This window comes from Argiope bruennichi, chromosome 9, assembly GCF_947563725.1.
Source record: "Argiope bruennichi chromosome 9, qqArgBrue1.1, whole genome shotgun sequence".
Lineage (NCBI taxonomy): Eukaryota > Metazoa > Arthropoda > Arachnida > Araneae > Araneidae > Argiope > Argiope bruennichi.
The window spans coordinates 3,262,991-3,288,913 of NC_079159.1; the positions used below are offsets into that span (position 1 = coordinate 3,262,991).

The 25,923-nt window shown below is 28.5% G+C and overlaps 2 protein-coding genes across 3 annotated transcripts in view; one reads left to right on the forward strand and one right to left on the reverse strand.

The window, feature by feature from the left end:
* Positions 1-25,053, reverse strand: part of LOC129983698 (atlastin-2-like) — a 32,775-nt gene extending 7,722 nt beyond the window's left edge. The window contains exons 1-13 of one of the 2 annotated variants that reach the window (XM_056093285.1): positions 24,761-25,053; positions 24,038-24,265; positions 20,574-20,708; positions 17,621-17,725; positions 15,669-15,719; positions 9,535-9,591; positions 9,176-9,268; positions 8,413-8,551; positions 8,189-8,316; positions 4,752-4,808; positions 4,143-4,214; positions 2,852-3,001; positions 957-1,171 (exon numbers count right to left, since the gene is read on the reverse strand). In XM_056093285.1, coding sequence (XP_055949260.1) covers positions 957-1,171; positions 2,852-3,001; positions 4,143-4,214; positions 4,752-4,808; positions 8,189-8,316; positions 8,413-8,551; positions 9,176-9,268; positions 9,535-9,591; positions 15,669-15,719; positions 17,621-17,725; positions 20,574-20,708; positions 24,038-24,238 — 1,403 coding nt within the window. In that variant the 5' untranslated portion in view covers positions 24,239-24,265; positions 24,761-25,053. Of the gene's footprint in view, positions 1-956; positions 1,172-2,851; positions 3,002-4,142; positions 4,215-4,751; positions 4,809-8,188; positions 8,317-8,412; positions 8,552-9,175; positions 9,269-9,534; positions 9,592-15,668; positions 15,720-17,620; positions 17,726-20,573; positions 20,709-24,037; positions 24,266-24,376; positions 24,562-24,760 lie in introns of those variants that run through there. The other variant, XM_056093286.1, reaches the window with a different exon arrangement.
* A 400-nt stretch (positions 25,054-25,453) lies between these two features.
* The window catches only part of LOC129985291 (uncharacterized), a 50,345-nt gene continuing 49,875 nt past the window's right edge, over positions 25,454-25,923 (forward strand). Inside the window, exon 1 of the mRNA XM_056095267.1 lies at positions 25,454-25,745. The gene's annotated coding sequence lies outside the window, so the exon portion shown is untranslated. The remainder of the gene's footprint in view (positions 25,746-25,923) is intronic.

Here is a 25,923-nt window from a genome sequence, read left to right on the forward strand (position 1 = left end):
TGTAGGAACCCTGGACAAAGCTGTGAAAGCTAGGAATACACAGATTTTTATTTTCAGAGGCTCAGTATAGTGAAAAAAAAAAAAACAACTGAGAATATGCTCAGACATTTTTGGTTGGCCAATTGAATTCAAAATTTGTAACTGAGCTATAATTTTAGAAACAAGATTACTTACCATATTTAATTTATTGAAGTTGTTGCATTTTTCTGTTACAGTGTTTACGAGTATGTGAATATAAAGACCAACAGATAGTCAATAGGTGGATTGATTTTGTTGAAAATATTCGTACATATACTTTAGATGCTAAAACTGTACGCCAAATTTTACTGATATAGTGCTTTGCATTTTAAGTTATTGTGCTCACCTGTACTCGGATAAACAGACAAAATAATAATAATAAAAATTATGGAAATGGATTTTGTTGAAATTTGATAGAAATCTGCAAATCTAAGCATTCAATCATTCAGTATATTCACTTTAGAAGTCCACAAGGAATGAAATATATAATTTCTGGAATATAGTTAAAAATTCTAAACTTCTGCACAAAACAAGTTACTAAATCTTGCTGAAATATAATTAACAACTGCTTAACAAACAAGTAATCACATACAGGAAAACACCAATTCATCAATGTTAAAAACAACATTATTTAAATACATACAATTATTTGTAAAAAGGAAGAATCACTCCTCCCTTCCATCTAAATAAGCCAAAAGAGGTGAAAAAAGAGTCAAGTAAATGGAAAGGATATATTTTCTCCATTCTATCAATATTTCTCCAGTATCAGTATTTCTATCAGTATCAGTACACCACAAAGAAAATAAAGTCTATAAGTCAGGCAGATCTAACATGGTAAAATTGGATAATTTTTTCCCTCATCAGAAGGAAAATATAAGCATCTGGATAAAAGGTAAGCACTATGTTTATAAATATTATATATGGAAAAATTATTTTACCTTGAATATCCCCATAAAGCAAGAGCAACCACAGCCATAACCATGAACAAATTAATGAACACTGCAAAAGCTTCCAATCCAATCACTTGCAAAAGAGTAGAATTGATGTAACAGATGAAAATAACAAACAATAAAGTAGCAGGTGTTCGGATTGCATGTGCTATCTGCTTGCCATCATTAAATTTGACAAAACTTTCATACATTTCGTCAATTTCCTGAAATGAATAATTCTACATTTAACTTCCTGTTAGAGCCACTAACTAATTTTAAATGAAATTATTCATGAACAGTTAATCATAGAATTTAATAATTTTTTTCAACTAAAGCATAATTAAATAAACAACCAAGATGTATTGCAATAATTCTTCGCTGATAAGTTGTCATGGTGGCCTTCAAAAAATATAATAAAGCATATTTAGAAATTATAAACATTGAATCATAATGAATTAAACTTTTTTTTAAATTGAAAAGAAATAAAATAATTTTTATTTCTTTCAATTTAAAAATAAAATAAAAAAGATTTATTTCTTTTCAATTTTTGTTCCTGACATGGGAATGAGGAAGTCAGCAATTTTATTAAGCATATGTTAAAAAAATAAATAAATAAATAAATTTAAAAAAATTAAAAAAAAAAAAACAGGAATTGGATCAGGAACTAAGAGATCATTTTAGAATGAAGTTAACATGGGCTGGTTTATAATAATAATTAGGGAATTAATTAAGATTTAAATTCAGAGATATCATTGCATATATATATAGATAGATGGAATAGATTACAGCATTGTCTATAAATCTAACATTTGTTTTGTATTATGACAATTTTTAACAACTGAGATTAAAATAATTTCTTATTTATTTATTTATTATTTTTTTTTCCAATATTGTTAAGAATGTAATGTTGCTTCCTAGCACAGTTAACCCCATCGTAGGAAAGATAGTTTTACGGACAGCTTTATTGCATATTAATCGAATACTACATCAATGAACCTCGTGCTTGGTAACAAAATGGATGATACTAGAATCTTCAGAAATTTTGGTGGCAGGACCAATAGGAGGAGAATTATGTTGATTGATCGAAAATCTCCTGTGCCCTGATCTAGAAGCTATAAAAGGACAGCAGTCCAAGTCGTCAATTAGTCAGAGTTGTGTCAATGAACAAATTAGTTGGATCAATCAAGTGAAGCGCAAGTGTTAAGTGGAACTCAAAGAATTATTGGATTGAGAATCGAGCTAAACACCGAGAGTCTTGCATGTTGTTTTGAAGCAGCATCGAGTCATGTATTGAGTCAGCATTTGAGTACAGCTAAAGGGAGGAAACAGTGAAGAATAGAACAGTGAAAAGACCTTAGAGAATAACTAAATGGATTCTCTCTACCTGCTGGGTTCTGTCTGGCCACTTTATGTGCAGTTGTGGTTGTTTATTACCAATTACTATTTGTGGGCTGCTGTTTGTTGTAAATGTTGCTGTGTATTGCTTGTGTATTTGTGCCTTCATGTTAATAAATGGCATTATTTGTTATTAAGGTCTACTGATTGTGTCACCATACACCCACTACAGCAAAACCATCGATTTTTTACGGAACTTTTCATAACAACATGTTTTAGTTTGATATATAGTACAAGAACATTCTATAGTTTATTCAAACTTTTATATAGCTTTCATATATTTTTCCAATTGAATTTGAATGTTTAAATTTTAGTTTCAGAAATACAGAAAATTTTACAAATTAATTTGTCTTTCAATTTTTTAAAGCAAATCTAATTTCGAATTTCATAAGACATCAACATAGATGGATATTAAATACTCAATTAATAGTAAAACACAAATCCAAAAATTTCGATTCCACTCAACTTTTTTCGATAAGTAATTAAAAAAATTCGAGCAGTATACAAACCTTCACTAACTTTTCTTTATATGTGTGTTCAAGTTCTTCGTTCCCCATTTTCTTTGTTTCTGAAAACTTCAATAAGGCATTTTGGCGAATTTCAAAATGCATTCTATGTAGTGCATCCCGATTTATATAGGGGCGATCACCACCACAAACCTATATTATAAATAGAATATTTATTAGAAAAGGAAAAAACAATAATGTTTGAAATTTATTTATTAACTATTATGCAAAATTTTAAAAAAATCGTATTTACACAATTTATATTAGTTAACCGCCTTTGGCAACCAGATAATTCACCTACATGACTGAGTATTTAAGATATTAAATAAATAAATAGCATCTTTTTTTTAAATTTTATTTTGTTATTTGATATGACTCAAAGATATATAATTGAATCAGGTCTACTATAAATTACGATGAAAGCAAATGTAAAATTAAAAAAATGTAAAAACAGCACAAAAAAAAAGTAAAAATCCTAATTTGGAGTTAATGTTCAAGGAAAATATTATTTTGTAAATGTTAATTTTCAACATTGACAAAAACACTTTATTGAGCATTTTGACAAATGAGTTTGAATTTCACCCGAGCATTAAAAAAACGCTGTGTACCAAATTATGCTTAAAAAATTATACAGAAATGAAACCAATATCACTCAAAAAATAATTTTTTAAATTTTAAGATAATGAAAAAACCATTTTTGCGAGGTAATAATTTTGGAAGATATGAATATCTATTTCCATATACAACCATAGCAATTATTCACTAAGTAACAGTTAATCCTATTTTAATGCTGGATAAAACTGTCTTTAAGATAAATTTCTAATTTTTTTTTTTTTTTTAAGCATTTTAAATTGATAAGACAAGCAAGTCCTCTTGGAAGAATTTCAAAAATTTTCTACAGGTTCATTAAATAGCTAAGCGAAGCTTGAATTAAATGCAACTAAAAAAACAGTAAATGAAAAGTTTGAAACTTTCATATGAAACTTTGTTTACATTTAAGTGATGCCACTTGGCAATAAGTAATAAAAATTACATTTCTTATTTTAGTATTTTATATTATATATAGAGAGTTTTTTCTGTTATTTTATGCCAAATTTGTTCAATTCTAAAATTACAGAAGTTCTAAATAATTCTCTTTAATACATGCATTATGCAGTGTCATAATTATGATAAGTAGACAGCTAATTTACCATTACTATATAAATGACATTTTTATTTTGCAGCATCAATGTTTTCCAAAAACAAAATAACTGAATATAGTATCTGATCAGGTAAAAAATTTGTACATACTAACCTTTTCCATTTCTGTATTATAATACTCCTTTGAATTAGCAGCAGCAGATAAGTTGTTTGCTTCTGCAGTGGCCTAAGGAGGATAACACAAAGATATATATTAATAAAATTAAAATTGATTTAATATAAGTTTATTTAAGAAATGCATCTTTTAAATTTTCCTTAAAAAAGATTGTAACACTTGACAATAACAGCAACAACAAAAAATTTAAACTTTAAGAGTAAAAAAATTAAGATTTTTACAATGAAAATTGAATAGAGGTGAAAAGATTCCATAAAGCGAAAAATCATTATATTTTCTATAACTATCCTTGTTCTGCACATGACAAAATTAATGACTAAAAACTGAAATTTGTGATTTAAAAGAAGGAGGGGGGGGGGTAATTGTTTTCTAGTAACTACAGTAAAAATTAGTGTAGGTTACAAATCAAAATATAATGTGACATAACTAAACATTTCCAAATATAATTAATATTTTTCTTTAAATGTTAGACATTGTTTTATTTGATTTTGATACATATTCTAAATACTGAGTAATTAAAAGTAATACATCAATGTCTATAATGTAAGAAAAGATTACCGGAAAGAAAAATACTAAAGAAGTACTTACATTTAACATTGATTTTGGCTCAGGTAGTTCTCCACCTTTGAAAATCTCTACATAAACCTAAGAAATGAATAAAAAAAAGTTAAAAACCCTAGTGAAATTGCAAATTGAAATAAATAAACATCTTCTAATTAAAAAAAGTCCTTAAATTCCAGGGCCCATATTCGCCCTAAAAATCTTTTGTGGGAAAATTAACATATATAATAAATAAAGTGCATAATAAATTTTCTTGTTTTTCTTCTCGACTGCAAATTCACCCGAAGTTGTTTTGACTAAAAGCACAAATGCTAAACAGAGCTTCAACTGCAATGCAATCTAAAAAGGATGTATTAAATTTTTAAAAAAAACATCAGAAAATCAAGATAATATCATAAGTTATACAAGAAAATGATGGAATAATGAATTATTTAAAAAAGCTATTGATAAATATACATAATATAGGATTTAAGAAGACAAGTAAGGAAAAGGTATTCTGTTTTAAAACAGTCAGCAGAAGCAGAATTCATCATAACAAGATGGAATCACATCAAAATTTAAGACACTTACTGTACTGACAATGTTACATGGCCAAAATTTTGATCCATCTTAAATTTAAATTCTGTCATGAGGATACAAAAAAAAACAAGTCACAGAGTAACACAATATCAAGTTTCTTCGTTTTAAGCTACTCCTAACAAGCAGGTTAAAAAAAAAAAAAATGATCCCACAGCTGGTGGAACACCAAATTTATAACTTCAGAGAATAATCAGGAATTATATAGAAGTTTACAGAAAGTTCTAGAAATTTCTATTACATTAGCCAATGAATAACAATAAATTTAAATTAAAGTCCAACCTTAAATGTAATGTTATTGCTGAGATTTGAACCGCGAACCTCGCGCTTTGCAAGCTCATGTTAAATCTCTCAGCCATGCTAACTATGTACAGATCTTCCTCTTTGTGACAATATAAGCATCCTGTTACCTGGCATGTTTATAGAATAGAGGTCTCCATTTCTAACTTCAATAACTGACAGATTTTCTCTAGTTGCCAACGTTGTTTCATTGTACTCATAATAAAAGATAGCAAATTGTCGATCATGATAACAATTATCTAAACAAAAAAATCCCAGTTTTAGAACAAATTTCCCCAATTCTTCCCGATCTCTCAGAACTCTCTGACTGTTCTAATTTTCCTCCTTCCTAGTCAGTTGGCCACCCAATTAATATATATTATTGCTGCTATGTCAAAATGTCTTGCATCAAAGAAACAGATTAGCAAACAAAGATACAACAATTACATAGTGCGTACAACAACTTCAGAGTAAATGTAACAAACTTCTACAAGTGTTTTGCATCTATGCAACATTTGGAATAACAGAGAAAATATAATTAATATATAATGAAAAAATTTCAAATGTTTCCAAGTATATGCCCTTTATTTTACTTGATCTTTAAGAGACCTGGATAAACAATAAACCGTGAAATGTCTTTCTCATATATAATTACAACTAAAAATTCATTCCACTACATTAGTTATTAAAAATGACTTTTTGGAATAAATTGCGTTATAAAATTTCTGAATTTTATAGAGGTGATTTCTTTTCAGGTGCTGTCAATTAATCAACCTAGATGAATACACCTTTTTCCAGTGAAAAACAAAATCAAAGAGTTAATGCATTATTATATAAAAATTAAATTAAAAATATACATAATATGTGTCATAATACTGACACATATTTCATTGGACTTATAATTAAATTTATTTTTCATGGGCACATTTTTGAAAGTCAAAAATGGGTCCAAGAAAAACAGATTTAATTATTTATCAATACAAGGCATTTCATTTTCTCATCTGTTAATAGAAATAATTCAGTTTAAAAGTTAATATCAACATTTTAACCCCTATATAAAGGAAGAGAACAATTATTTGATAGTCTGATTTTCTTAAATAACAAACTTTTCATTATGTGAAATTACAGTCGGCAAATTATCAGCCACTTTCATTAAAGCAATTGAATTGGTTATTTCACCATGTAGAGAGAATTCAAGCATTAAAATTTAAGGAAGACAGTTCTTTAGATATAATTTTTTTTTTTAATGCAATCAAAAAATTCAATGCGATTCTCTTTGAAAATTCATTTATTTATTCCTAAATGCCTAATAATTTCAGATACCTCCCCTTTATTAAAAATTAAATAATCAAAAAGATTCTCTGAATTTTGAGCATCAATCTTTAAAATATGGTTGAACTAGCTATTAACTGTGACTTCACTCGTGTGGAAATTTTGATGTATATGTATGAGAACTGACTAGGCATCTTGCGCCTCAATCAATACCTAAGCTCTGTTAATGATTAGGTCATTGTGAGTGCCATCCAGCCTATGTACGATATCTTTGATAAAACATCCTTGTATTTATCCCACAGCGAAAGGGGAATTTGATAGTCTACAAGTGCTTACTAAAATTGCAAACAGGTCATTGTGAGCGAAATGACAATGCCGCCCATCACCGCGGATGTCCTGCAGGCTGCGATTTAAAGCTTCTAATACATGCTTGTGTGACGATAATGTGCACTCGTCCCATAGTATTAACTTGCACTGCTGCAAAAGGACTCCCTGGCCGCTGTTTTTGGCGATGTTGCATGTTGGGGTATCTTTACTTGCAAGATTAAGCGGCAGTTTTAAAACGGAATGAGCCGTCTGGCCACTATTATGCAAAGTTGCAGCAATGCCCAAGGAAGTTAGAGCCAGAGCTATATTGCAGTCCTTATGGAGTTGGACTAGCAGAAGATTTAAATCAGGCCCGTAATTTTTTTAAATCAAGTCACGCATGTGCAGAATAATTAAAATCACAATTACAAAACTCCTTTTTTTATATTTTGATATGACTTTAATGTACTAAAACCTTTCCCAATAAATGCTCTACAAAATGGTATAAATATCTCTAATATCCATTAACTATTTCTCGAGTTTTTGTGGTTCAAACATACAGACACTCTCAGGAGACTTCATTTTATAATATGCATAGATTCCATACTGGACAGATGGTTCAGGTCAAACTTAAGATTACAGCATGATCTCATCATTCAGCTCAAGAAATATTCAACAAATGACCACCATCACAGACATTTCATTTGGTAATCATTCAATTTTTACTCTTTAGAACAGCAACTGTAATTTTCTGGCTTGCTGCAATTGTTAGGTTACAAACTATATTGCACCTTTAATCTAACCAGACAAAATTTGAGAAAATCCAAAACTTCTGAATTTTCGAAAGTAAAAATTTCACAGTCCCAGCACACACTTATCCTAGCCATTAAAAATTTATTCTCAAAATATGTCAGCTTTCATATAAGCAAAAAACTATATAAAGCACATGTATCATTGATTAAATTTCATAAAACAAAATGAGAAATAAAAAAATTACAAAACTCATGACATATACTCTTGCAAGAAAATACCTTAAAGTAATTAATGAGATCTTTGGCAGTAATATCACGTCCCCCAATTTGTTTTGGAATTACATTTGAGGGTGACAAGAGAAGCTGCACAAAATCCTGCAGATATTGCTTGAATTCATCCCGAATATCTAAACAAATAAATAGATAATTTAAATTTTAATAAATACAAAACTTAAAAAAAAAAAAAATTAACAACAACAACAAAAAAAAAAAAAACATTTGACCTGAAAGACGGCCATCAAAGTTGGGGCTGGTGGCAACCTCAAAGCCAGGATGAGGCATGAGAAAGCATTCCACTTCCTTGAAACAAGAGCGAATGTGCTTACGAAGTTGCTGAAGTTGTGGATGCTGCTTCTCAGATATCTGTAAAATAAACAGTGACCCAATTGATTAATTAGGTTATAAAAATTTCTAAATTTAACAATTTTCCATAAATTATGTAAGTAAAATAAACGAACTTCTTAACTATATTCCATTTAGTTTAAAGAAAAATTTTAAGCTTCCATAATTATGAACAACATTTCTAAGAAAGTAAAGCTAAAATGGATTTCCTACTTGAATATGAAGCAAAAACTATAAAATTATACACAGGTTTGTTGGATGATGCCAAACAGGTCAGGCTAGGACCATCAGAATGCATGACAGTTAAACCAGTCATTCAAAATATCCAAATCTCACCAATTTGGATATCACAAATTACTTCCTTAAAAAAGTTTTCATGCATCATTTTTTAAGGAACTTTTAGATCCCAAATATAAAATATTTTGATTTGATTCATACAAAAACAGAAAAATAATATTTTAGAATAATTCAGGTATAATTAAGTTGAGAATGAAATAACAGAAGTCATTCCTATGAGTAAAAATTTTAATCTGCTTCCAAAATCTCTGCTTTGCTTTGCAACAGAATGAAAAATATAATTTTTGCTTCATCTAGTTTCTGTATGAATAAGTGAACCATGATTAAAAAGAGAAGAAAGCAACATACTTCCAATCTTCTGTTTAGGATATACTGTCCTCCTTCAATACCAAACTTTGCCTCATATGGGAAGCTCCAATCTCGAACCAAAAACATTAGTTTCTAAGAAAAAGACAATATTTAGAATGTGGTTCTCCTAGTAAAACCTGGCTTATTTTGAAAGAGAGAGAGAGAGATTTTAATAATGCAAATTAATCAGCAAATTTAAAGAAGCTAAATATATATTTCACTTTTCTATACTAATAACTAACAATTTTTTACCAGTTATGCAAAATAAAGTATTTAATGTCTAAACTTTAAGTGCATCACATATTTAATAAAAGAAAAAAAAAAGACATTAATAAGGAAGAATGGCAGGGGGGGGATACCTGGAAAGGCTTATCATCACTACCCTCCATAGCTAATCTTCCATATTCAGTAAACAACTAAAAAGGAGAGAAAGATATTTAAACATCATCATACTGGAATTAAATTAAAAAAAAAACATTAAATATAAGCAGGGTTTTTCTTTTTTGTATTAAAGCTTTTTGAAATTAAAAGCATTAAGATTCATTCAAAACACTTAATGCTGAATTTATTAAACATGAATCCACAGCTAATAATATTTCAAGATCTAAAAATAATAATAATAAAAAAACATTCTTTGTAAATTGAATATAGAATGAATTGAATTGATGCTATACATAAATAGAAACTATTATTCCCTTTCTACCTCTTCTTCTTACAAATAAATTAGTTACAATGAATTCATTTTTCAAGTAACAGTCAATTCAAGGTATTCGAAATATTGAGCAATAATTTATTTTAAATCTAGTAGACAACTATTATAAAACTAAACTGTTCAAATTCAAGTAATTAAAAAAAAATACTCAGAAAGCTACTCAATATTGAAGCATGCTTCGATTAACATCAAGCACAAGCTTTTTTTTAAATTATTTTTTTACAGTAGTTTTTAAATAAATTTACATTTAAAAATGCTGAACATAAGAACACACCAAAATTGTTTTTATTGAACCAGGGACTGTTTCAAATAAATTAAGAGAACAATGAAAATAGAGCCCATGTTCCTACATATAATAAACTAATTTGTCTTCACATTGGACACACAAGATACACACACAAAATTTGTTTTGGAGGGCGAAATCCTTAGTGCATGAACTGTAGTGTGGTCAATTCTGTTGCCCATATTCTTACTCAGTGTCCTAATCTTACTTCAGATTGCTTGACTCACTTTCATTTGTCTATTTTACATATGCAAGACCTGATGGATGAGAAAATCTCACTCAACATTTTTCTAAATTTTAGAATAACATTTTTTTTTCATAGAAAAAAAAATTGTCAAAACAATATTTTAAACTTTTGACATTTGACAATTTAAAAATGTATTCTTGTTTAATTACAACTTCTTTTTTAAATCTTAAAATCTTTCGTTTTTTTTAAACCTATGAATATTGAAGCTTTTTGTTATAAATTACACCTTGGGCCAAAGAAACCATACCATACACATAATGTTTTCAAAACTGCACATAAAGAATACACCCAACCATGTTAATTTCAAATTCTAGAGCAAACTGAGAATATTTAAATAAAAAGACAAGAATAAACAAAGGATCAGAAAATAACTGCTTTATATCTCAAAAATATTGAGTAATATAGTTGAGTTACATATCATTTGTTATCTGAAATATTTATACAATCTACAAATAGAAAAAATTAATTATAAAAAAAAAAGAAAAGAAAGCAAAGAATCAGCAATCTGTCCAAGGCTAAATATACAAGCATTGTATCTGTGCTTCTTCCATTCAAATTAATATTGCATTATTTCTACTTTTGTAACCTTAAACAAAACTAGTTACCGTTGGGCACCAAAAACTATTCCTGCTAGGGAAAAACATTACTCTTAAGGAAAGAAGCTTAAATGATTTAAATCTTTTTAATGAAACATTAAAGGATATAACACACGAAAAACAATAACAGCACAAACAATTAATACAAACACTTAAGAAAAAGTACAATTATCAGGGGTAAACATCATGCTTAATCTATGACTCCAGATCGAAGTTTTATTGAGTAACCGCTAGGTGGCAAGCTAGAAAAGTTGTCTGGTTACCGACTCCCCCTCTAGCTTGCACGTTGTCTCGGCGAAGAGTCAGCATGGAATTTCTTTGGTCTGCCACATCTCATCTTTTGAACTGTTTATAAAACAGTCAATTATCTTTTTTAGTTCTTCGTCCTTCAACTGTTCTTCTCGAATGTCTCTAGGCCATCTCACTGGAAAATCAGCTGATATAGCAAATACGTCACAAGGGATATCTTCATTTAAATTGGTAAGCTTAGATAACATGTCTGCAAGAACATTAGACTTATCAGACATATATTCGATTTTGGGATTAAAAGATCGGACCTGAAGAGCCCATTTTACCAAACGACCTGAATGAAACGACCAACCTTTGAAATGGCTTATGCTCATAAGCCATTTCAAAGATTGGTGGTCAGATGCTATTATAATTTCTTTGTTTTCAACATAGTCTTGAAATTTCTCAAGAGCCCAAACTACTGCTAGAGCTTCTCTTTCTGTAGTTGAGTTATTCTGTTCCGCTGGGATAAGCAGATGACTGGCATATTCAATAATAGGCTCCTCTGGACCTTCTTCTTGGGTAAGGACGCCTCCAAGAGCATAACTGCTTGCATCTGTTCGGACACGAAATGGCATTGGTTGCTTTAACATTGGGGGTATTATTAATCTTTTCTTCAAGATTTCAAATGCTTCTTGTTGTTCAGGACCCCAAATCCATTGTACATTCTTTTTAGTAAGATTATTATTTAGTAAGATTATTAGTAATTATAATAATTAAGAGGCCTTGTAATATACATCACAAGGGAGTTTGGAACATTTCTAAACCATGAGCAAGTTTGCAAGAAGGACTGAATTTCTTTCACATTAATTGGCACAGGAATTTTTTGAATAGTGGATACTTTCTCCTGATCAAATTCTATTCCAATTGAGGTTATCCAGTGACCTAAATATTCTACACAGTCACAAGCAAAATGGCATTTTTCTCCATTAGCATGATATTTAAACAAAGAAAATCTTTCAATAACAGCTTGTAAATCACTTAAATGTTTATCAAAAGTCTCTGATAAAATAATAATGTGGTCTAAATAAGATAGAGCAAAAATATTCTTTAGGCCTGCTAAAAATTTGTCAATCAGACATTGAAAAGTTGCGGGTGCATTTCGTAGTCCAAAAGGCATGTGCAAATATCTATATGTTCCAAATGGGCAAATGAAAGCTGTTTTATCGTGATCAGTTTCATTTACTTTTATCTGCTGATATCCGGATTTGAGATCTATGGTTGACATATACGCTGTAGACTTAGTTTCTGTGAGCAAATCGTCCATACAATGTAGGAGATACGTGTCTGCAACAGTAGTGGCATTAAGTTTGCGAAAGTCGACACAAAGCCTCATGCTATCATTAGGTTTAGGCACCAAAACAACAGGGCTGGCATACGGGGATTCACATTCTTCAATTATGCCATCAGCCAAGAGAATATCCAATTCTTTTTTGCAGGATTCATTTGATAAAGTGGTTCTGCAACCGGTGGACTATTTCCAGTATTAATGTGGTGTTCATCAAAGGGTGCTGGTTCTTCCCCTGGTTCAAAGCAACTCTTAATTAGATGCTTACCTCGTCACTTCGAAGATTTATGGTAGATGATGTTTCAGGAACTTGAATAGAACTGGACATTTCTGCAATCTTTTCTTTTGAGTCAGCAACTAAGTAATTTTCATTATTGGAAGGTACCTTGTAAAAAGAGTACTGAATCTGTGGTTTTTATCAGAAAAGCCATTTTACCATTGGGAGCATCGAGAACCATTCCGACGGACTGGAGAAAATCTGTACCTACAAGAGTTCTGTTCCCCTTTGCTTCCGGTAAAAAAATTAGTTTTGTTAGTATGACTTTACCTTCAACCTCAAGATTTACAACCGTAGTCAAGGCAGGTACTTTACTCTGTGTTCCATCAGTGAGTGTCAAAGAAACAGTTTTGGATTCAAAATTTACTTTTTTGCTTTATAGCATATGGAATAACTTTTCTACAGCAATAGAGTGAGATGCATCGGTATCAGCACATAAAACAGATTCCACTTCACAAATTTTGAAAACAATTAAACTCTTAGGAGATATCAAAACATTCAAATGTAAATAAATTAATGCTGTTTACAGACGCTTTAACTTTCCCTTTAGATACCGAGCAGGTAGGACATTTAGATTGTATATATCCTAGTGTTCCACATCCATAACATTGGATAGTTCTTTTTTCAGGGGTAGCGTTTGTCTTTTTGGAGAATACAATTCTTGCTGTCTTTTCTTGTTTATCTTCTCTTGATGTCACAGTGGACTTAGATCTTCTCTCTGTTGTTGTGAAATTACTTCTAAAATTTTGTTTGTTATTTGGAGTTCAGTGTTTTTTAGAACCTTGACAGTTATTTTCATAGGAATACACTTTCTCTGCTAATTCTAAAGGCTGATTCCATTCTGCCCATGAATCAATAAATGTTCCTTAAGATCAGGTGGCGTTTTTTTTCTTAATTTGGTCGCTAATAATTAGACTTAAGCTGTTCAAAATCTTTAATGTTAAGCTCTGTCATCCAGCTCTCAAAATATGATGCTATTTCAAAGTAGAAATCCCTCCAAGTTGTATCTGGGCTTTTCTTGTGTTGCGAAAATAATTATCCGAAACGATCTGCAGTTAATCTGTATCACTTAAGAAGCATTTCTTTAACTTTATGGTAATCTTCCTCATCTTCTCTCTCAATAAGTTGAGTTATCTCAGTAGGCAATAAGCTTATCAAATAAGGAATTCATTCTAATTCTGGAATGCTTAAGAATCTTAGTTGAAGTTCAAATATTGTCAAATAGAGTCCTATTTCATCTTCTTCTTGGGATAATTTTTGTAATATATATTCAAGGTTGGTTAGTTTCCTGAACTGTCACCTTTTGAAAAAATTTTTGCATTTCAAGCTGAATCTTCAACTTTTCTGACTCAAAAACACATTCTTTTTCGACGCTTTTAACTTCGGCAGCTTTTTCCTCCTCTGATTTCTTTTGTATAAAAGCAAGACGAATTTTACAGAAGTTAGCATCATATGATACACTTTTAGTCATGAGGTCTTTGATGTTTAAAAACGTCATATCGCTTGTCACTTTAATTCCGAAATCCATAGATAGAGCCTTTAGATCATCAATTGTGCTTTCAGCCAGGAAGGCCATGGTGTTCTTCGGTTGAAGATTTATTAACAAGCAAAACAGCTTCGGGATTAAGGCTTATATGCATCAACTCCAGGACAGAAATTGCATAAAATTTGGGATTGAATTTCGAAAATGACAGGATGAATGTGCAATAATAACCTGAAAAGGAAAAACATGCCCCTGCTTTGGAGTCTAAACATGGATGTTTTCAGTGGGAAAAATCATTCAGGCCACACGTTGGGGAGCTATTTCTGTAACCTTAAACAAAACTATTTACCGTTGGGTGCCAAAAAGTATTTGTGCTAGAGAAAAACAAAACTCTTAAGGAAAGAAGCTTAAATGATTTAAATCTTTTTAATGAAACATTAAAAGACATAACACACACACACACACAAAAAAAAAAACAATTATAGGACAAACAATTAATACAAACACTTAAGGAAAAGTACAATTCTCAGGGGTAAACATCATGCTTGATCTATGACTCCAGAGCACAGACTGAAGTTTTATCAAGTGGCTGCTAGGTGGCAAGTTGGAAAAGTTGTCTGGTTGCATTTTATAAATACAATTCTTTAAAGAATTAAAATATTTTAAATCCCACATACTTTTAAAATATGCAACATGTAGTTTATTCCCACAAAGTGTTTCTATGATTCATATAACAAATTCAGTTTTTTATATTGTTAAATATTTTGCTGCAAACTTCATGAAATTTGCATTCAAATGGAAAACGAGGAAATTTAATTAAAAAATAACTTTTTAAGCATATTAAATACCTTACATTAATTATAAATTTTAACAATATTTAAATTCCTTAGAATTGCCAAAATCCTAAGCTGAAGCATGCATAACAGAACTCTAGTATATCAGTAGTAACAGAAAATAAAATATTTTTGCAACTACATCCACATCAAATATCTACAGTTCTAAATTCATTTTATTTAATAAGCAAAAGGTGGTAGATTAAATAATATAAAAAGATTGTATGCAGTCTTTGCTTATAACAAAAATAATGAGTTTCATCAGTTTCAAAAAGACAATTTCTCATATACCTCTATTTACAAATTAACAGCGAATAATGCATTCTGAGATTTCTTTCTTATATAATTATCAACAAAAGTAATAAAAAAAAAAATCTAAAATATATTTGACTTTCATACACAGAATGTTTTAAATTATCAAGCTCAGCATTGAATTGTATTTTTAAAAATTTATGCAATTTTTAAATAGCCAAAAGTTACAATTACCTCCAGATGCTGCAGATCATCCTCTTGGATATTTTGTGATAAGTTATAAACCTAAGAAGAAAAAACATTTTCAATAAAATATCCATTTACTTATTTATATTCACCAGAATCTATGCAAGCATATTTATCCAAAATAAGAATGAATAACAGAAATTTTTATATACAGTGATGGCCAAAATTGTGGACACTTTTGAAACTTTTTATGCTTTCAAACTTTGTATGCTTGAAAAGGTAACGTTTTATAAAATGCAAAGTCTTGCATATCATTTTAAAGAGAATTTAATGCTGATTTCAATACAAAAAAAAGTAGAGTGGAATAAGTATCAAGATGCATTAGATGCTGATGACAGTAGTCAGTTATCAGTATTTAGTAGGGCAGCCTTTATCTTTTATTACAGCTTCACACTGATGTTTCATTGAGCTGACGAGAGTTTTAAGTTCTTTCATTATTGCACAATGCCAGGAAACAATTATAGTCTCAATTAATTCTCTTTTATTTGATGAACTCTTCATATGTACAAGGGGTTTCAAACGATGCCATAAGTAATCAATAATTCTGAGGTCATCACTGCTTCCTGGCCATGATAATAATTCAATACTCTTTGTATTTAACTACTAATTCAATATTTTTGCTGTGTAGTAAGGAGCTGAATCTTGCTGAAAAATAAATGATGCATTGTTGGGAAAGAGATTACTGATGGAAGGTCTAAGTTTTGGCTCTAGAATAGTGTCAATGTATTTTCTAGCATTTAATGTCCTATCGATAACATAAAGGAGATCAATACTGTCTGCTGACATGCATGACTAAATCATAACACTAACTGAGTTCTTCATAATTGCCTGAATGCAGTCAGGACATAGCTCTTCACCTATTTTGTCTTGCTTATTTTTGCCATCACTACCGAATAACATTAGTTTAATAACTCATGTAACTTGTGACCACTGATCATCTGCCCAATTAATGCATTCTCTTGCCCACTGTAATCTTTATACGCTGTTGTAAATTGAGATAAGGATTTTTTTGTTGAATTCTACCTCTAAGTTCAATATCTAATAATCTTCACCTGATTTTTCTTGAACTGACATAAATGCCAGCATCATTCAATTGACTTCTGATGGCAGCTGATGACATTCTTTTATCTTGTTAACAGTCTTTTTATTCTTCTGTCATCAACAGATATGGTGCACCTTTTTCACCCATTTCCTGTTCTGTTTTTTATTGAATTTGTCTTCTGATATCGTAAACAAAACTTTCAGACTCCAGATGTAGTCACTGAAACATCCATCAATCTTGCAATTTCAACATAAGAAAGATCACATTCATGTAATAAAATAATATTAGTACTCTTTCTAGGTGTCCAATCTATTCTTTTATTTGATGTCACTGCTTCTTGACTAAATATTATAAACATTTTCAAAAATTCCACCTATACATTAAAAAGTTTAAAAAAATTTCTAACTTGCAATTTGATTACATAAAAAACAATCTTCCTTCTACAGAAGAAAGCACAATAATGACTTGTTTTAACATTAAATATGGTACCAGCTTCTGCTAGCTGTTATTAACATCTGATTGCTTCCCAGAACAAGAAAGTGATTTGTCAGGAAAGTTAGAAATTACAATCCATTTCATCACTGTGTTTGTTATTCAGATAAAAGAATATATATATATATATATATATATTTAGGTTTTGCAAATATTTGAATTTTGCTTTTTATATTGAAATCAGCATTAAATTTTCTTTAAAATGATACATAAGTTTGCATTTTGTAAAATGTAACTATTTCAATAAGCATACAAAATTAGAAAACAATGATTTTCAAAAGTGTCCACAATTTTGGCCACGACTATATAATAGAAAATCAAACGGATATCAAATATTAGTTAAAATAGTAAAATTACTACACTATTAAAACAATTTTAATAAATAAAGAGAATTAAAACTTTTTACCTGAATTGAACTTAACATAGTACTCAAAGCAAAAACAGTAGCACATTCTTTCACAGTAGATGTGCTATCAAATGCTCCTTGGGTATCCATCAGGAGCACAGCAATCTAAAGATTCCAAATATCAACATTGTTACAAGAACCAAATTTAAATTTTTTCAGAAATGCATAAAAAAATATTTGAGTACCTTTTCCTCTTTATATTCACATACATTCTAAAGAAACCATTGTTCATCATAAAAATTTGATATATCAATTTTAAATATATTTAAAATTCAAATAGTTATGGAAAAAATATTGTCCTTGATTAAGAATCAGAAGTATATATATATATACACACACACACACATACATACAGGGTGTCTTAAAAACCTTGACCGCGGCTTTTATTCCTGAAATATTGATCGTAGACATATATTATAAATTACAAAGTTGCATAAAAAAAAAAGGTGCAAATTGCTATGTAAACAATTAAAGTTTTCAGGGGATTAAACTTAAAATTAGTATTTAAAACTACAGATATGAAGCATATTTAATTTTCTTATGATGTATTCCTGCGTCGCGTCATTTGCAATGAAGCTGTAAACATTTGCATTTTAATTTGTGATTGATCCTTCTCCAACTTTGTTTTAACATATCTTTGAGACTCTTCATGATAAAATTCTGAAATTTCGTACATGACCTTATTAGAGAATGGGGCACATTTTACTCTGAGAATTTTTTTGGGGGGGTCCATATAAAAATTTAAATTTTGTATTTTTAAAAGTTTAATCCCCTGAAAATTTTAACCGATTTCATAACATTTTGCATTTTTTTTTATGCAACTTTGTAATTTACAATATATGTCTACGATCAATATTTAAGGAATAAAAGCTGTGGTCAAGGTTTTTGGACACCCTGAATATATATATATATATATATATATAACCAAATTAGTAAAAATACCAAGTTAATATAAGCAAAAAGAATATAAATAGAATCAAAAAGGAAGAAATTAAGAATCTGGCCTGAAGACTTTCTCAAGGGTCACCCTCATATATATTATATGTTTGCATCAATAAAAAAAATAGCATTAAAACAAATTTGCTTATTTAGTATTAAGTAATGCCAGACAACACTACAGACTTTTAATTAATGCAATGCCATATTTTAAGAAAAGTAAGAATGTTATCATACCAACTCAAAAGATTTATGTAGACCATAGAAAAATTATATACCAATAACTACAAACAGCGGTCATTTTGACTGCATGTTTGAAGTAAAAGAACAAGCATGATATATAAAATATTTCATTAAATTAAATCTTATAAGTATACAATTTGCTTGTTTAGTAAATAAACCTATGTAAACAAAAGATAATTAAATAAAAAAATGAATTAAATTTTTTTGAATTTTTCTAGTTGTTTTTGAACTTGTCAACATATGTAAACAAAAGATATATAAACATAAAAAATTCCTAAAATAGTCAAATATTCTAGTTGTTTTTAAATTTGTCAATAGTTTATAAATTTTCTCACAATGAAATAAATTTACCAAACACTATATAAATATATTATTCATTATGACAGTGTACAGAAATTACTGATTTCTTTATTTTAAATATGCATAATTCTATAAAATATTTGTAACATTTTTTTTAATATTCCATTTCTTGCTTTTGTATGAATTTATTTGGTATTGATTATAAAGAGGTCACACACAATTTTTAATTTTCTTCCAATTAGAAGTAGAAGTTTTGTGAATTTTAAAGGCATAGCTTTGGAAACTTCTTAGACATATCAAAAATAAAATGACAGCAACTATTTTTATATTCAGTTGTCTTTTTATAAATTATCTTAACATTTATTGCAATCAAATCAAAAATGTTAAAAAAAAATTGAATTGGCCAAGATATAGATGAGGACTTCATGGAGTATATTTCAAAACATTTATTCCATGCTTGATCAAGTTGTAAAATTTCACTACTTTGTGTATGTGTGTATGCCCCCCCCCCCCTCATTAGATGCGATTTCTAATGTGCAGTGTAACGTATTACTGAGTATTGTGTTTTTATTCTTTTTATTTCCTTGGAGATATAAGCAATATATTATTATGCTTACCAACCATATTAGAATGAAGGTGGCAGTGTCAAAGTCTTATTTTCCCAAAATCTCTTGAAATTGAGAGGAAAGGATTAAATGACCATTGATGGCATATAAAGTAGATATAAGCATTCATAAGAAATAAAAAATTTTGAAAATAGTTCAGTGGCCAGGAATGGAATTCACATTTCCCCAAAAAGAAAGTACAAGGAAATTTTGTTTTTCAATTTTCCCAAAAATGGAGAGTGATAAAAAGCAAATGCCCCTTGATGACAAATCTAAGGACCATGAACTGATATATGAAATAAAAATTTCTGAAATCAGTTCAGACTAGGGTTGAGGAACTCTTTTTTATTTTCCTATATAGAATACATGCAGCAAAGTTTTATTTATTTACCCCAAGAATGGAGGGTGGTGTGGATGGTAGCTGATTCTTAATGACATATACAGAAGTTATAATTTTTACATGATGCAAAAATTGACGAAAACAGACCAGTGTTTGAACTGGGTTATTGCTTCATTGGCTTTCTTTATTATTCTAAATATAAAATAAGATTACAAAGCATTATAAGGTAATCATGAGGATTTCACTGAACTCTTATTTAAATATTCTAACTAAAATGTAGTAAATTTTTAACAAAAAGTCCTTATAATGTTATGTATTTTCTAATCAATAAATTAAAAAACTGTATTTAAAACATGACATATGTAAAGTTGAAACAATGCAAATTAATTGGAGAAACAATTTTTAACATCAATTAATTACCAATGCCATGATTAGAAATTTACAAAAGCATTTTATATTCATCTAATTTCTCAATGAATTCTTTTGAGATATATTTCCAATTTATTAATACTAATAAAAATTATTTTACCTCTTCCCCAGAAGGCAAAGTCAAAGGAAAAACTTTGTTCCAAATGAGTATTCCAGTTGTATCTCTCTCGGAGCCTCCTCGCCAAGAAAAACCTTTTAAAGGCTGTTTCTCATCTCCAAGCCAATCGGGAGACCCCTAAAATAAAACAAGCAACAATTTATTGATTTTTTTTAAACCAATTCAAATAATTTAACAAATAAAATAATAAAATTTATTCAATTAACTCCTTATTAAACATGATCAATTATTCATGATTTGAATGTTAATTTACTACTTTCAAACTTATTTTTTCGCTTCCTGAATTAATTTAATTATTTATTTTTTAAACAGATTAAGTACAGAATCCCAAATATGATTTTTCAGCCAATAATTCAAAATAATATTCCTCTCTCCTTTAATATATATATATATATATATATATATATATATATATATATATATATATATATATATATATATATATATAGAAAAACATTTAATATTAAATAAGATAAAATTCTAACAAATTTTTAAGAAACATCTTAGTAAATATTGTTTACTAAGGTGTGCTTGTTTATTTCATATTAAGCCCAACATTAGCTTTTTCTAAGAAATTAAATAACATATTTTACCACTTTTTGAGAATTTATTTATTTATTATTATTATTATTATTATTATTATTGCAATTAACTTGGTGTTCTAAAATAAAGTATGAATGCACTGCATTCAAAATGGTGAATATGAACAAGAGTTACATCTTAAGGCTCATTAATGACTGACAAAGAAGGAGAGGAAGGGTAAGTTGCAAAACTACTAAAAAAAAATCTTTCCACAAAAGCAAACAATAAAAAGACTATATAAATTTAAATCATTGATTTTGTATACAGAAATCTGTATCATATTACACAGCAAATCTTTTTAAAAATTATAAATTGTTTTTTAATTCATTTTTATTAACAGAATAATAAATATTTTTGCTTGGGTTAGGGTTAAGAAAATTAATTCAAAAATTTGAAGTAAAAATAACTTTATTTTGGATTTTTAAATGATAAAAATGTTAAATTCAAATCACCAACACAAATAATGTATATGCAAATACAATAAACTACTATGTTTAACAAAAGAAACTATAACTGTTGAGCTAGTTCATTTACAAACAAGGATATGTTAGAAAATTTTTGTAAGAGAAATATACAGACTGAATTTAAAGCATTCCAACCAAGAATTATGGGATCCTCCCCCCTTTCCTTTCAATAGTAAAATTACTAGTTCGATATAAAACAAAGCAAATAAAAACATTTGAGTAAATGGATACTATTTTTGCCCAATAAAATTTTGTATAACATTAGTTTCATGAGCCTTTAAAGATCCAATTATTATTTCAGAAAGCTTTGTTACTTCTCAATTTCCATAAGCACTCAAGGATAAGAGCACCACATGAATTTATTGCAAAAAACAATGGTGAATTGTGCCTTTTTAGGTTCATTGTCCAAAGACAACATACTGTTTTCAATTCATTGTCTTTTCTACAGATATTTCAAAATTTGGATGTCCTAAAAACAAGTATTTAAAAAAAATTGAGCATAAAATGAAAAAACTATGCTTTTAATAAGATTTGGCTTTTAAATTTTATAAGAAAATGAATAAATTTATAAAATGCTTTTGTCAGTTTCATTAATATTTGCAAATAAAATTATCAAAAAATCATTTGGATAGCAAGAAATTTCATTTAAACTAAACTATAAATTATTTTTAATTGTTCTTTTCTTCATTAATAATTATCCTTCATTTTTCAATTTATTTTCAAATTTTAGGTTCTTTATTTCTTATAACCCACGTAATACACTTCTGGAATTTCCTTCCTGGAATACTTCCTTCAATTTAAAAACAATGTAAAGAAAGGGTGTAATTATGTATATAGAGTTAAAGAATGCAGGAAAAAAGGAAAAGAATAAAATGGCATTGTATTAAATTACAGTAGATAGAGGAATTTTTCTTCCTCTTTGTAGAAAGGTATAATCTCAGCGGTGGGGGGGGAGAGAATCAGATAAGGAATTTATTTCCTCCCTCCCTTTACTCCTTGGAAATTTTAAAAGAAAAAATTAATTAGAGATTAAATTCATATAAAGAAACAAAATTAGGTGTGCTGCAGTTTCACAGTGCTTACATGCAAATCACTTTTGCTTATAAGATAAGCAATTCCCACTCTATTGTCTACTCAAATTTGCAATTACAAAACTAATAAATAAATAAAAATTAAAAGCTGAAATTAAACATAACTGTTTCAATTAACAGTAGCATATTCTCTTAAACTTTATAATAGCAATTCTTAACTAATCAACATACATGAGAATTACAATTTACAATTATAGAACAAAGGTTAACTTTTTAAAAGCACAAAAATGAACATATCAGTGACAAAGTGAATACTTCCTAATTATTAAGCTAAATATGATACCATTTTGTCTTTAAATTCTAAACTAGCAGAAAATATTACATGTGATTTCTTAATAATATCCTAATTATTAATAATTTTGAATAAAATGTTTTTTAGACTTCTCTCTTAAGTCTCATAAAGCTAAATACATCAGAAGAAATTCAATGACCTTAATAAAACTCTAAGATAAGGTCACTGAATTATATCTATGTTCATATATATATGTGTGTGTGTATTATAATAGTTCAAAGCCTTTTATAAATATATTATAAATATCCTGACGGTATAAACTCATTGTTTAGTTAAAAATTTTAACTAAACTTAAATTTTCAAAAGAAATAATTATCATTATAAATTAAATCATGTTATGATTTTATTAATAATTTTTTTTTATGATTTATGATTTTTTATGATTTATGATTTTTATTAATAAATATATATGTGTGTGCGTTATGATTATTTAATGATCAGATATAGAAAAAATGAATATAAATTAGTAAGGCTATTGTGTTAAATGCTTAAGGAACAATCAACTTATAATGTATTATGCCTTTTTTTATATTATATAAAACATAATTAAAAAGTCGAAGGAGCTTATATATATATATATATATATCGCAAACTTTTGGTTGCTGAATTTTTCATTTTCGAATTGAAATTTATTCTTGAAGAACAATGGAAAAAGAATATTGCACTAAAAAATTAACAGTAACTTTTAATTTGAAATAATAAGACTATCTTCGTGATAATTTATGTATATCTTTAAATGGGTGATCATAATATTATGCAAACTATTCCATTTGAACCAGGATAATGTATAAATCAATATTCCTGAAATAAGATTCTACATTAGAGCAAAAAGAAAATTATTTTAATCAATAATATTTTCTATTATTTTTCATTTGTTTAATCAAAGATTATCACAAACATCAGCAAAATTACTATTAAAAAAAACATCTTCAAACTTGTTTCAAAATTCAAACCAAGACTGGTTAAGAATAATTTGTAATTTTTATGAAAGAAAATACTTTAGAAAAGCAAATTTACCTGTGATTCTAGATATCTCAACATAAAGTTCAATAAAAAGGATTTTCCTTTGCGGAAGGCACCAGCAACAGACACAACAACTATTTTCTTATCCTTGATATCATTTTTCATCAAAACAGAATTTAGAACATCTTCTCTAAGCTCAAAAGTATGATCCTCAGCAGTAACAATAGTTACCGCTTCGCCTTGATCTTGCTCCATAATTTAGACAACTTGAAATTTGGTTATCTGTTGAGAAGAATGATAATAGTGATTTATTTTTTTAATTACTAAAAAACCATTTTCAAAATAATTTTAAATATTTATAAGTTAATGGAGAAGGAAAAAAAAAATTCTCACGGATTTCCTTAAATAAAGCCGCAAACACAAGACTAACAATTTTTGATATGCTATCACTGACCCGATTATCAGATAACAATATAGCTCACAAATTAAAATAAATACTTATTAATTTCAATAGCACAAAATTTTACTCCAGAATATCGGACACCAAAGGATATCCACAAATGTTGATGGCGAATAAAATATTTAATCTTTACCGAGAACAATGGGTTACGGAAGCAGGAAAAAGTATCTTATGTGTCCAATCGAAGCGACTAGTAAACAAATAATACATAAGGACCAGTTTATATATAAGTTTAAAAAAATATATAAAATTTCGTTACGATATATTTCCAAAATAAAAATAATAAAAGTTTGAAATGATTTTGAACAGCTACTAACTTTTGCACTTTGATAATATCGCAACCACAATAATACACAGATATCTCACGTGCGTTTGTTTGACTCCGTCACCACATCACGTATACGTCATTTCCCGCTAACACATCAAAAACGTATAATTGATTTTTAGAAATAATTCAAGGTGAGTTTCAAAATTAAAGAATAGAAAATAGAAACAAAAAGAATTGAAAAAACAACGGAAAATGCTTTTTGACTTTTTCAGAAGTAAAAAAAAAAGGATTTCCCTTAAAAAACCTGCCAACTAAAGTTTATTTTACGAAGCTTTGATTCATGTTGAGTTGAGAATGGAATGAAAGTTAGTACATTCTTTTGAATTATTTCCGTCCTCTAGACGAAAAACCCTTCCAAGGTATTTCAATCAATTCTTTTTTTTATTCTCACTCTGGATTTTAAAAATAATATATGCATTTTCAGTTTGTTTTTTTTGCTTTATAATCCTACTAATTACTCTAATAATTGAAGGAGTAATTTCATTTTTGTTCACTGTCAAGTAACACAGAATTGAAACTTCGAAATAATCTTGCTGTAGATTTTCTGGATTCCAACTATTTTAAATATAAATTAATGTAATAATATTTAATTATATAATATGTATGCTACATGTTATATAAAATCAAAAAAAAAAGTTAACTGCATTTCTGAATTTACCGCAGGATGAGGGAGAACTTTATGACGTCATGTACATATTTCGAGGGTGAATTAATGAAATGTATATTTGTTTTTAGATGCGAAAAAACTTTCGAAACATAAAACCGATGTTTTCGGTACAAGCTAAAATGAAAAAAAAATACCTGGAAATAAAATCAGTTTTGAAAATAAAATAAAATCTAAACGACCTTGGAACTAGATTTCGGATACTCTTTATGTTGATGCTCATCAACTAGACTTCATGGAGGAAAGCAGTTGTTGTTACTCGATTTTTGTTGCATTTTGTTTATTTACATACAGATCAAAGGATTTGAAAGTGAGTGAAAACTTATTGCTATTTTTTTTTTCGTGTTGGTGCATTAAATGCAAAAAGTATCATGCAAAAATCTGGAAGTCGCATACATGCAATGTTTTGACGGGGTTTGTTGTCATTAATAAAAAAATATTAGAAGTATTATGAAATACTTTTCTTATTGCATGGGGTGTTTTGTACT